The 14,218-nt window shown below is 37.8% G+C and overlaps 1 protein-coding gene and 1 long non-coding RNA gene across 2 annotated transcripts in view; one reads left to right on the top strand and one right to left on the bottom strand.

Moving 5' to 3' along the window:
* Window positions 1–14,218, top strand: part of ME1 (malic enzyme 1) — a 124,718-nt gene that overhangs the window by 79,344 nt on the left and 31,156 nt on the right. The window contains exon 6 of the mRNA XM_039385320.1: window positions 4,577–4,686. Within this exon, the coding sequence (XP_039241254.1) occupies window positions 4,577–4,686 (110 nt within the window). The remainder of the gene's footprint in view (window positions 1–4,576; window positions 4,687–14,218) is intronic.
* The window catches only part of LOC120324034, a 55,738-nt gene that overhangs the window by 12,708 nt on the left and 28,812 nt on the right, over window positions 1–14,218 (bottom strand). The gene's annotated exons all lie outside the window — the stretch shown is intronic.

Raw genomic sequence — 14,218 nt, 5'->3', positions numbered from 1 at the left:
GTAGTGTAGGACTAGATCCTATCATTTCTTCAGGTGTTCTGGTTAGGACAATTTGTGCCTACTGGACAGGTTCTTTCTTCCGTTTAGTTGTACCACCTTTCAGTATGAAAATGCATGTTAGTTACGTGTTCCTCCAGTTCCCCAATTAATCCCCTGTGTGTCCCCAGGTCAAAAGTAGTGATAGATGGAGAACTGTTGTCTCTGTTTTGAGCAAGCAGTAAGGCATGATGTGTTGCATGATGTGTTGTAGGGGCAGCGTTGTAACCGAATACAGTGTCTGCTCCTGGGATTCTACTGTTGGTGACACATTCAAATTAGAACATTCAATTTGGTGACACATTCAAATTTAGGTTGCATTGTAAAAATGTGTGCATTCACATTTCAAATAGGAAGATGAAATTGTCCTAAGGTATGTGATGATCAAGTTTAGCTACATAGATAAGCACTATACAGGTTAGCACCCTTATTTCATACTTTCATATTAAATAGTCCACTATTTCTAAAATGTGGAGAAGTACCTCTTACAGCGTTTTCTGTCATGACAACTCCTTGTAATTTTGCCTCCTAATCTTGTTATGCCTGAAGTTGCTGGCTTTTGACGTGCTCACTGTAACAGTCAACCACAACCATTCAAGGGTTTTACATCTGATGAATTTGTTGGTAGTAAGTCCGTTACTTGCATCTGGACCTGCCTGATCAGTCACTCTGAGTCATCTGAGGAAACTCAGTGAGGTCAATCTGTGCTGTATCTATATCTAGTATTGATGATAGATGGTCACATTTTAGGATAGCTGTATGCTTGTTTTCCCTTTCCATAATGTTTGAAAGGTAATACGAGTTACAGAACTGTAATGGCCCACAGTTGCTTGAATTTGAGTGGTTTGAAAGGCGCAGCAGGATTTGATGACTGCACATGGGCAAGCAATAAAGTGCTTGGTTCTCTTCACATCCAGCAGTTATTTGTTTACCGTACCCACGTATGGAGAGGTACATGTCCAAACTGAAAATTTGGAATGACAGTAGAGTATGAGTTGCAAACAGAAAGGACATGTTCTGCTCTTGTGAGGGTTGATTCGAACAATTTCCCTTTATAGCGGAGAAACCGCAAGCTAAAACTGTCCGTCAGAGTGTGAAAGTGTTGGAAGGATGTTGCAGAGTAATAATTGAAGGAAAGTGGATCTCAGCTGTTGGCTGTGAACATTGTCTTAGGTTTTGGCTCAATTTTTGCTTGAAGTGATTGTGATAATAAGATGTGGAAGTCATATAAGAATTGGTGGCTATTTTGGTGTGGTTGTTGCTTCTAGAACTGTGTGGCAACTTTGTAGCTAATTCCTTATTGCGAGGGGGTTTTCTGGAATGCCAGATATTATCTATTTTGTATTACATCATCTCTATGTCTCATCTGTTAGTGATTTTGAGAATGGGAATACTCCAAGCAGAGAAACACTGTAATTTTTTCATGGCTCCCACTGACTGGATTTGATTAGACTTTTTCAAGAACATAGACCTCAAGGTTCACAAGTCTTATGAGGTACTACCACAGTATGGGAAGTACTGAAGTGTCAGTTTTTTACCTGAATGTAATGTACTACACTTGCAGTGAATAAGAATGCTGCTTAGAAATTTTTCTGCTATGATACCAAAATCTCAGAGGTCCAGAGTTAAGACTGCTTGGTTTTTTCTATTTTAATTAAACAACCATGATATCTGGCCCAGAGAGTTAGTATGGATAGTGTGCCCAGTATAGGATGAGAGTTTTCTACAGGGATGCTTATTTAATATAACTCACAGGAAGTTTTGGTCTGTGTCTACAAAGGTAATGGATAAGAAAATAGAGAAAAATCAACTGCAGATGAGAAAATGGAATATTATGTATGTTAAAATAAAGAAACAGACTGGCCTAATGACATCCAAGAAACACATATAACCAAGCTCCAGAATTCCAGAGTGTTAATCTCATTAGTTCAGTATTATTATGCAACTGTCAGCTCCTGGACCCTTATGGAATCACAGAAATTCATTGCAGAAACTGAATCAGGTTAGAAATTTAAAATAATTATTGAAAGCAGCTCTAGTTTCTTATTTGAACCCAGTTATGATTTACAGTACTGAATTACTGACTTGCCAAATTCTCTTTTAAAGAGTTGCCTGTCATTATGCTGCTGAAGAAGTCCAGGTTTTTCCATAAAACCTGAAAGTGTATTTATTTTCAGCAGGGATTACCATTCCTGCCAGTGAAATCCCCGTAGATTTGGCTAATTGCAATATGGCTGTAAATATGTGATTTCCATGGAAATTAATTTAGTCACAGGAATTTTTGTCCTTTTTTTTTAGTACTGATGGCTTTGCTTATTGTAGTTGCCAAACACATATATGGTTTAAAGAAAAACAACGTATTTATACTGAACTGCTCAGTATATTATTATTTATACTGAGCTTCCCAGGACATGTATGTATTGCTTTTTTGTATGAAGCATGAACTGCTTGACTATCTCTCATGGATTTGCACTGTTAGCAAATAAGGAAAACCTCCTTTAAATCAATCAGGATGTGTGCTTTTGCAATCTTGTCCTGTTAGACACTAGTGGTAGTAATTTCATAGCCACACCTTAATGTAATATTTTTTTAAGTTTTAATCAAATGATTCCTTAGTCTTTGCAAATTGCCTTTTGGTTTATTTAAGTTTGAAATACCTTTTTTAAAAATATATTTTCTTGTAATATTATTCCAAAGTGGGATAACGTTTATGTGATATTTCCAGATCCAAACTTGTGCAAGCAGTTTTAGTGTTAACACTGTATTTTAACCTTTTCATGTTTTACTCTTTTTTTCCCCATATGATACTGGCAGTATTCAAGTTATATTTGGTTTTTTTCCTGTTGTCAGTGTCTGTGAGCTTGAATTCAGTCTTTACATAGTTTTTGTGTAGAAAATGTTTTCATTGTTTTTGGTGGTTTTGTGGGATTTTTTGCTTTTGTTTTAAGAAAGTACTTAAAAATGCCACATGAATGGTAGGCAAGGAATCCCGAGACAATACTATTAAAAAGCTGAGGACGGGAGGATATTTACAAAAGCATGTAGTGACAGGACGTGGGGGAATGGCTTCAAACTGAAAGAGAGTAGCTTTAGATTAGATAATTAGGAAAAAATTCTTTACTGTGAGGGTGGCGAAGCACTGGAATAGGTTGCTCAGAGAATTTGTGGATGCCCTATCTCTGAAAGTGTTCAAGGCCAGGTTGGATGAAGATCTGAACAAGCTGGTCTAGACGAAACATGTCCCTGGCAGGGGAGTTGGTGACCTTTAAGGTCCCTTCCAACCTGAACCATTCTGTGATCCTATGACTCTATGATATATAGTAGTAATGTTAATTTATTTTAACTTCTTATTAACTTTCATTTTAGGAGTAACCTTATTGGCACAGCATGGCAATTGTTTACTTTTTAGGTATTGGCATACAAGTCTAGTGCCAGGAGTCTTCAGGTTTTTTATTAAAAAAAAAGATACAGAATAATAGAATTATAGAGTGGTTTGTGTTGGAATGGACCCTTAAAGGCCATCTGGTCCAATCCCTTGCTGTGAGCAGGGACATCTTCAACTAGATCAGGTTGCTCAGAGCCCTGTCCAACCTGACCTTGGATGTTTCCATGTATATACTCCTTTGTTCCTCTCTTTTATATTTTTTAGATGTATTTGAGATGCCTTGTGCCTGTCAAAGTGATCATAGGCAACTACCTATACTAGAAATTGTACACTAGTGAATTGGCAATGAGACTGTTACCATGAGGTTCATCAAAAGTTACTTGTCCCATGCTGTTGAACTGACTTACATAGTCATATCACCTAAATGATAGAAATTGCTCAGCTGATACAACTGCATGCTGTATTTTCAAAATGTAGTATATGGAGATTTCAAAGTAGGAAGTGCCAATTTGCATTTTTCCATTAGCTACAAGGATAAGAAAACATTAAAATGGACGATAACATTGATTATTAGCATATTATTTAAGAAACAGATGTAAGAAATGTAGAGAGCCTTGGTTTTGCATATACTCAAAATTTTAATGTATATTAGCCAAGTGTAACTCGATTCAAATTTGCAGCTATCACTTTACTTCCTTAAATTGTTCTCACATGTTTATTGTTTGTCTAGATTAACCATGGCTTTGATCAATACTTCTTTTATAATAAGAACGGTCAAGCAAAATGTGAGTGATTACATGGTTCTGACCTGCATAATGACAATAAAATAAAATCCATGTTCTGAATGTGTTACCTTTTTATTGAGAGCAACTTTTTTTGTTCACTAGCTGATTTCCCACTGAAGACTTCTGTTGAGATATCTGCAGAGAGATGAAGACTTTCTTCACTGATCTTTTATTCATAACTTAGAACTGAGTAAATACTACTAGTAGCATAATTATGCCTTCTAGTTAATGTATATGAACATAAAGATACAAAATATAACAGAAACATATCAGTAGATGTATGAATCAAAATCTGACTACAAATGTTAATAGCTTTTTAATATAAAATTTTTATTTTTTTAATGTAATGCATAATTTTTTGTCTTTCTAGATATGGCATGAACTGCCTCATTCAGTTTGAGGATTTTGCTAATGCTAATGCATTCCGCCTCCTGCATAAGTACCGTAACAAGTATTGCACTTTCAATGATGACATTCAAGGTAAGACACTTTTTCTCTTCATTAATGTGCTCGCAAGCCAGAAAAATAAGATTTAATTTCCAGAGGGAAACAAATCTATCATCTTTATTGTGATATCGGTAGATGTACAGGTCATATCTTGCCTTGAGTTTCCTCAGCATGGGTTTCTGGTGAGCTGAGTTTGCTCTTAAACTTTTCCCTTCTCATTTACACCTCATGCTCTATTTAGAAGTTCAGTCTTTGTGGGGTTTTTTAATAGTTTAATATGTGAATGGCTTTCACCATATAAATTATGGACTTCAGGATTTTGAGCAAATGTCAGAGCTCAAGTCTGGACTGTACTTCCCTCAGTTTTTTTGTCACTGCAGTGACAACTGCTCCACTGTTCCTCCATGCTTGATAAACGTCAGACTGTATTTCGGTTTTTAAACTAACAACTCAGTTAAATATTCATGTAATTTTCCTCACAGTCTCATTCAGTTTTAGAGGGAAATGACTCTGTTTTCCCATCTGAATCATTTGTACAGCTGGCAAAGGGAGAATATCTAGGATGGAAAATGTCAGTGAGGGGGATTCCCCAGTGCTCAGTATAGACGGGGATCTTGTCCCTTCCCTCCCAGAAAGAAAGACAAACAGGGCTGAAGTGGCATATGCTACTGCTTGAGTTGCCTTATATCCAGTTGGGAAAAGAGCACTGGAAAATAACTTTCTCTAGGGCAGTAAGTGCACTGGCTCCCATCCTTGCAAGGAGGCTGAAGTCAGAAGAACTGCTGCAGAGAGGTACCCAAGGATGGCCCTGGGCAGTTTGCCTCTTACCCCTGTTCCCTTGGGTAGATAGAGGTCTTCAAAAGGATCAAAAATGGGAGTTTTGTTGTTTTAATTTCTTGCAGTTTTCAGTGACACTTTAAGCCAACCATAAGGAGCTTGAGTATGCCAGAGGTCATTATTTTGAGTCATGCTTGGGGTCTAGGTCTTATTTCAGGGACTCAATGCATGGCAATGGATTCAAATAGCCCTTATCTTTCTGGTGTTAGGGATTTGGCTAGCCACTTGAACTATGCTTCTGTTACAAGCCTGGCTGAGTTTTACTTCACATCTGAAACAGATTATGAAAGACAACCTCCCAGATGGGAAATAAACTAATTATAAAATGTCATTTCCCTTTGTAAGAAGCATGATGCTTCTCTACCCTGCAGGATCTGAGTGTAGCCATGGTTACAGCAGTCCAATATAGCATGCCAAACAGATCTGGAAGTTTCCCTGGTTGTTTAGAGCCTCAGCTCCTACAGGGAATTCTCTTTCTTTGCAGGACAAAGGTCCTTAGCCCAAATCAGAGAGAGACTCAACTAGAATGTGGTTCAAAGAAATAGAAGGGAACCTTTTCAGCAGAAGTGTAACAAGTATGGGTAAACTTAGCTGACAAAGTCTTTTGTGTCTTTATTTGCATTTCCAAACCACTACATTCTCTCTCATGCACCTTGGAAGGAGGTGTCACAGCTGCATAATCACCTTCAGTAACTTTTTATTTTCATAGGATGTCATCTTCCCCTATAACATGGAAGTAGAATAACAGCCCAAATATAGATCCAGTGATCTTTTATCTCTCTTTCTATTCCAATTTTATAAACCCTAAGGATCTTTCACCTCACGATTTAAATGAGGATGGGTGGTGCTAAGTTTTTTAGCAGTCCTTAGAGATTTTTCAGATTCTAAATGGCATTATTTTTTCCACGCTACTTGAAAGAGTGGCTTTCTCTCTATTTAAGTTGTATTCTCTACCCCTAGAGCACTAAAGTGGACAAGTAGTGTCAGACCAATAAAAGCAAAGAAACACAGCACTGCATCTAATTTGCCTTCATCTTCTGAAGATAGTGCTTACTTGATATTTTAAACAAAGTTTCTCCTAGTCTTAATATTTTTCAAGGGAAAGCTACTTTAAGATCAAAAGAAATCTTTAATATGTTTTAAGGAAAGGCTTTTTTCACGTGGATTTTCACTGCCATAGGATATGCAGTGAAAGGATTCCTATACATCTTAGCGATGCAATGAGAACTGTTAAGTATCTCAAATCTAAACAAGCTATTAAATGATCCTGACTTCTGACAGACACTATAAAGACAAAGAAAACATTGAAAGCTGCATACCCATCTGCAGGTACTCACTTGGACAAATGCAGTTGCCTTCTCTTAGCTCACAGGTATTTACAGGGTGTCAGCATGCCCCTAAGTGACACCATTGCAGAACATTTGGAAAAAGTCTGCCAAAACACTGATCTTATGGAACCACTAGAGACTGACCATTAAGGGTCACCTATAGATATATTTAAGAACTTCTGGAAACAGATTTGTCTCCATCCCTGCTACAGTGAGATCACATCATTTCCTTCGGAGAAAGCTTTGTAACTTTTCCTGCATCCCCTCTCTGTACTGAAGGAATTGGGAACAAGGGTGAACAGGATTCTGACTAACTGCTATAAAACTATATTGAAATAATAAAATTCTTCGTATTTTAGCATTCTAGAAAGCATCTTTGGTTTTGGATGAGTGGTGAATTTCTTCCCTCTGTAGTTACGGTAATTTCTTCATATTTATATTTTCAAAATACTCTTTTACAAACCCAATAGCAATAATGTTTCCTTAGGGAGAAAATATTCACTTTTTTCCTTGGATTCTTGTCTGGTTTTATTCTGACCACAAATCAGCTTGATGCTTTTTTATTTCTTCTTTATGAAACACATAAACTGATTTTTGGAAAAGGAAATCAGTGAAAGCCTTGGATTTAAAACAAATACTTTTATCTGGTTCTGTCTAACTAACGTTTTCCAGAATTGAGGGCGTTTTGATCATGATTTCCTGTATGGGAGGAATATTAATTAATTATGTAATGTCAAGCTTCACAACATTTAGAAATTCCTGAATTAGATGAGGTTGCTAGTTTTGCTTATCTCCAATATATTTAGGAAGGAGAAGTTGTAAGGAAAAGGTGGAATTTTCTTGAAGATATGATATGTGGCTTTTTTATCTCTCCAACCCCTGCATGGGAATGGACCAATGCCAGAAGAACTGGAGCCTATGTTGTCAAACAAAGCTGTTTATCAAGGTGGAAGATGTTCTCTGCTTGATCACCCTAGAATGAGGCAGGGTTGGGACCCATGGTTTGAAAATCCCCTAAGAGAAACTATCCAGTTCCCTTCCCTGCTGCAGGAGAAGTCTCTTAAGACCTGCTAAAGAAGAAGTCCTAGGTACAAGGCCAGGACTGCAGTGTCTGAAGTCCTGCTTACAGGTGGGACCGGCTTAGGCCATACCTGCCTGCCCCTCACAAATCCAGCTGGGGCAGTGCAGGATGCCATAGTGCTCCCTTTCCACACCCATTTGATTTTGGTGGGTCTTTTGAAAGAGTTTTTGCTACTCAAGTACAATCAATGGCTTAAGGCATGTTTGCGCATCTTTAGGGTGGTGCATTTGTTTTATGTGGGTCTCTCACTGCTTATCATGTGGTAGCTGCTTGTAGTCATTGCTGATGTGGGTACATTTCAAATAGTAATATAAATTTCTCTAGCCTTGCTGACTCTATGCAGGTCAATTATTTAAATTGTTTTAATCTTTTTTCCCACTCCTGTACTTTAAAATTGTCTCAATTGACAATGACAAACTTCTGCAGTATAAGCCAATCTACATGAAATAAGTGTTTCACTGTCCCACGATGCCCACAGTGCTTCCCCCTATTATGGACACAGAGACTGTATTTTATGCCAACAAAAATATTTACTTGGAGAGACTGCACTGGATTGGAATTAATTTTGGTATTCATCATGACCTTAGATGTTATTAAGTTTTAACAGCTGTGCTGTTTAATTGCATCAACATTTTATGAAAAGAAAGAAACCTAAAATAAAAATGTAGAGCCCATATAACTTAAGATTATTGTTTGATTTTACATGTATGGTTTGATTTGAAATATATGCTAAATCACCAGACTGCCATTTGAATAATTAGGAAAACTATACCTGGAAGTTACATTATGACCAATTCAACATTAAGTCAGTTATTAAGTCATCTCTGCCATTCTCAGAGATCAGAATTTCTCTGTCACAACAATTCTCCTTTTTAAGATTTAATTCTTTTTAATATTAACATCAAAAAGTATACATTTGGTACCCGGAAATTCCAGTTCTTGAAATAGCATTGTAAAGAAGGTTTTGGGTTTGTTGTTGTGGTTGTGGTGGGCATGGGGCTTCCAATTCATTCTCTGACCAGGAATTTTAAAAATGCAAAGTTGAATGACATGTAATAGCTCATATATTGATATTGTATATCTCAAATTCTGATATGATGTGCAAACTGTAGAAAACTTCTTTCATAATATGAAGAGAAATTTGCTTACAAGTGAAGCACGTTGGGATTTTTAAAATAAAATAATTTTTAAAAAACCTATTAAGACATATGCTGTAGAGCTATGTAAAGTGTATTTTTCTTTTAGTATATTCAGGATATCACCTCTCCATTACTCAGTGGTAAATTTACATTGAAATCAGTATGCTTTAAAGTAAATGTCTCACCTTTTGTATAAGTTTCCATGTGTATATACAAATATATATACAAGTATTCCTCTGTTTCATTTTTTTCTCATTACAGGTTTAAAATATAAATCTATTCGCAATCAGCTTGAGCAAGGAGTTGCACCAAATGACCTCCCAGTCACAGCCACCCTGTGCTTCTGGGACTCTGTATCCCTTTCCAAGTGTGCCAAATGGTTGCTGTTTTAAAAAGGATACATTCCCCTTCCCTAGAGCCTTTCCCTGCTTTGTGCTGCCTGACTGTTGCAGCTGCAGAGCAGGGCAGTGTTCACACAGCTTTGAGAAGCCAGTTCATAGCAAGGAGAAGGAGTTCCCATCTCTTAAAAAGGGGTCCTTTTGAACTACCCATAGCAGTAGCATTTGCCTCACTAGTGACTGAGATTATACCTTTTTGATAGGATCTTTACTCTCACCTTTTTCCCAGTAAATCTAGGAGATGAGAATGGATTTTTTTTTCTCCCCTAGCACTCTGTGAAGTGCTGTTTGGATGACTGGCTGTATCAACATGTGATTTCTGTTCTTCTTTGTATTAAGAAGTATGAATTTTACTTTTACCACTTCCTAATCTTTTAGTCCAGAATGAATACCTCAGATTTTAGAATGTGCTGTAGAAAGTTCTCCCCTCTTCTTGTTTGCTAGCTTTTTAAGACAAGGTAGGTAAAATTACATAAAGGAACTACTAATACTTGATTACAAGTTTTATTTTTTGAAACTAAATAATGGACAAATGCTTCAGAGCCATAAGCCATTTACATCCAATATAAATGAAGTTCTTATTCCTCATCTTTTGGGGCTTTTCCCCTCACTTTTTGTCTTCAATTATGTATCTGCTGAAAGAATACTCTGTACTCCAAAGCATTTATAGTATGCCAACCCCAAAAGGCCATGGATATTCCTTCACATATTCATGCTCAGCTGCACAGTTTACAGTAATAAGTAAAGCTAAAGAATCTTGCACAGAAAACACAGAGTTGGTATAGAATGGTGTACCTTGAAATTTCACATCTATTGTATTTTTACAAGACTCACCTTCCTAGAAAACTATAATGAAATGTTTGCTGTCACAGCAGTTGACACTGCTTTAGAAAAATATCCTTTGTTAAATTTGTTTTGGCTATTCTAGAAATTTGTGGAAAATAGAATGGGTTTTCAAAATCATATCCATGAACAATGTCTATCTTATTCTGCACACAAAAGATTTAACCTGTGCTCTGTAGGAGAGGGCCGAGTCAATTCTCTCCTTCCTATAGCGATGACAGTCAGAAAAGCAGCAAAATTCTGTTTCTACTTCATCATGTCTGAGCAAAGTGGTTAGGCTTTGGCAGATGGACGGGAATTGCATTTTGATTCTTTTCAAAACCTTGAGTCAGTATTCAGGGTGAAATTTAAGGTCATGCTGTTAGTCAGAGCAGTTCCGGTTAAACAGATCTGCTATTCAGGCTGACGGTGCCCCCCCTTTCAGTAGGAAGGAATAAGGGAAGCTGCTGACGAGGAGTGATGACAGCCACTGCCAGCAGCAGTGATAGTGGGTTCAGTAATCTAATAAATTGGGTCTTTATCCCTTTTAGAATCAAAAGGCTGAATAAAATTGGTGTGGACTACTTTTAAATACCGTTTTTAGAGCAGTACTGCACAAATCGTGATTTGAGAGAGATGTCATATTTAAGCTTTTATTTATTACTATTATAACCTTTGTTCTGAATCAGCCTCATAAGGAACATAAAGGTAATGCTAGCTCACATCCCATGCAAATAATCAATGAAAAATATTACTGACAATCAATGTAGTATTTTATTTATGTTTCATATATCTTTTCCTTAAAACAGAGGATGGTATAGTAATGTAAAAGTATCCTAACTGGTAATACTTAATTGCAGTACCTTTTTCTAGCTAACAAACTTAGCAACAGTACATCAGCCATGAAGATAAGATGATATCCCAGCATTCACATTTGTTATAAATCTATGATATGTCACCAGAAAGCAGCTTGAAGTGCAGCTTTCATGGCTCTCTGAGAAGTCCTTTGATGAGGGCAGAGTTCCGAGGTGACCACAACTTTTGTCTTCAAGAGCTGGAAACAGGACTGTACAGTGCTCTAGCTCAGCTTTCCTTTTCAGGAAATCCGACTGCTGGTCTTAGGAATAAGCTATGTTATGTAGGCTCTCTGCTTCTCCTCCCCTACAAGAACAGCTGTGTAATATAAAATAGAAGAAAGAATTTTGCATCCAAGGAGAGGATGGGATTTTTTTCTTACTGGTTATGGTGATTGTTTGGTAGAGTACCCAGGGAAACTGAGAGCACACTCTGACTTCTCTATTTTGCCATTTTTGGTCTTTGCCAATTTGGCCCTTGCCAGGGGAAGGCAATGTCATCTGGGAAAGAAACAAGCTGGCTCTTGGAGACTGTGGGGTGGAAGTGTCTCAGCCTGATGGTTGTTGTTCCCAAAGGCATGCCTAGAGGAACCATTTTTAAGATATTTTTATTTAGAAATGAAGGACAGAACAAGTCATAAAAATTACTATATAACTAAAAATGCCAAATTTGTATGGTCTAAACATTAAGTGAGCTGAGAATGAGGTGTCCTGTATTTCTGATGATTGAAGGGAAAAGTCATAATCAAAAGCACGTAACACACTTTTTAGTTCTGAAGGCACATGTTTTTTAACTGCTCAGGTGGATTTACTTCAAAAAGTGACTTTCTAACTTTAAAATGTGTTGTTAAATTCTATTATGCATTATCTTTTATTTTTGAAGAAGTAGCCATTCTTGAAACTCAGATGATCCTACCTATGAATCACAGATTCAAACCCAGCCTTCAACACCCAGATGATGTCATTTAAGAAGAGGTTTACCTGCTACCAGGCTTCTTACTACTTTTGTTTTTTTAGTGCCTTAGTTACATGTCTTGAAAAATCAATGGCCTGTGTGCCTGCAGTATGAATGTCTGTTTTGAGCACCTCCTGGAGTTTAATGTAGAGATTACTGTTCTCTCAACTTTAAAATTTGCCTTGTTTATGAGACAGTAAAATTATGAAGAGCAAATTTAGGGGAGCTGCATGTTGAGGGCAAATGTCCAATGTGCAGATTCTGAGGCACACACTTTTGGAGGGCTTGTCATACCTATTTCACACTTTTTATGAAGGAAAAATCAGTAGCAATGTGAGTTTTCCCCTCAGAAGCAACTGGGTGGCTTGTAGGCAGTTGCTGACCCTGAGATTAGCTCAGTTGGTTCGAGCATGGTGCTAATAACACCAGGATTATGGGTTTGATCCCTGTATGGGCCATTCACTTCAGAGTTGGACTCGATCCTTGTAGGTCCCTTCCAACTCAGAATATCCCATGAAATTAGGGACACAACATCCAATGCTCTGCACACACTCTGGGTGCAAGCCACCCTAGGATCAAAAGCTTAGGAAAAGCAGTTAGGGCAGTGATGATCAGGAATAGATTTGTAGAAGCCAGCAGATGAAAGGAGGTTGTAGCCATGTCGAGGTTGGTCTCTTCTCCCAGGCAGCTATCAGAAAGACAAGAGGGCATGGTCTTAAGCTCTGCCAGGGGAGGTTTAGGTTGGATATTAGGAAGAAATTCTTTACAGAGAGGGTAATCAGGCATTGGAATGGGCTGCCCAGGGAAGTGGTGGATTCTCTGTCCCTGGAGGTTTTTAAGAGGAGACTGGATGTGGCACTTAGTGCCATGGTCTAGAAACCATGGTGGTAGTGGATCAAGGGTTGGACTTGATGATCTTTGAGGTCCTTTCCAACCTGGCTGATTCTATGATTCTGTGATTCTCCTTTTAAGTTCTTGCAGGCTTCTCAAAATCATTTGTGGCCTCGTCTTTGGTTTCCTTAGGTCAGTCAGTGGCAGCTGCTGCCCAGAGAAGGAAGAATTCATTTCTTTTCCCAGAACTGGACATCGCAGGGCCTGTGTTCGTCTTCCTGTGATTCAGCTCTCTCTGAGTCAGATAGGCATTTTAAATCTTTAAACACTGTTGAAAACCATTTTTTGACTTCCAATACCTAATTGTTAGTGTCCAGTACAGCTTTTTCAGTTCTGATGAAATTAGTGCTGTCTGATATTGGCTCTTCTGAATTTCCTCTAAAGAAACACATGGAGCACAACTTTGCTGCTGCTATTATCTATGTCACTACCACATCCCCATCCACAGGATGTCTTTATGGGTTCTGTGAACTTGTTGAAAACTAATGCACTTTCTCAGCATTTTTTCCAGTATTTAATGGATCCTTGCAGAAACAGAGTCTGACTGGTTTGGGGTTTTTTTGGTCCACCTTATGGCTGGGTTTTAATGAGGATAATAACTTGTGAAAAATACAAGCTTGTTGCCTGAAGTCAGAAAAATTCATGAAAGAAAAAATTCATGAAAGAAAAATTCATGAAAAAAAATCTTCCCCCTGCAGTAGACTTTGTTGGGGAGAAGGAGTCACCTTCAAGCTTTGGGTCAGAAGAGCCAGATCTGAGGTCCTGACGACTAAATACAACTTTCTTGAGCATGACAGAAGCTGACAGCTAGACTCAGCAGTGCTGGCAATTCACCTGCAGTCTAGTGTATTGATTTGGGTGCTGCAGTTCAAGGAATAGAAGAAACAGCCCAAGGAGAGAAATGAGTGCTGTTTTAGAAAGTGTGAAAGAATTGGGATTGTTCCACATAAGAAAAGCATGTTGGGACAGCATTAATCTTCAAATATAATACATGACTTGTTGCAAAGACAAAATAAAAGGTTTTCCAGTAGTAGATAAGAGACCAAAATAGAACAAGAAGAAGCAGAAAAGAAACATTTACATTTGAAATTTTCAACCAAATGGAGTAGCTTTCTGAGGAGATCATAAGAGCATTCAAAAGAAGACTTTAGGGACAAGTTAGACAAAGATACGTCAGCAATCACAGACGTATGACTGATCCTGCCACTGTGAACAAGTTTGGGTTCGATCCCTCCTTGGGTTCTCTTTATTGCCCTACTA

The sequence above is a fragment of the Pipra filicauda genome, unplaced genomic scaffold (genome assembly GCF_003945595.2).
Source record: "Pipra filicauda isolate LSUMZ 115617 unplaced genomic scaffold, ASM394559v2 scaffold403_size635245_pilon, whole genome shotgun sequence".
In the NCBI taxonomy this organism is placed as follows: Eukaryota; Metazoa; Chordata; class Aves; order Passeriformes; family Pipridae; genus Pipra; species Pipra filicauda.
This window is presented reverse-complemented; position numbering and strand designations above follow the sequence as displayed.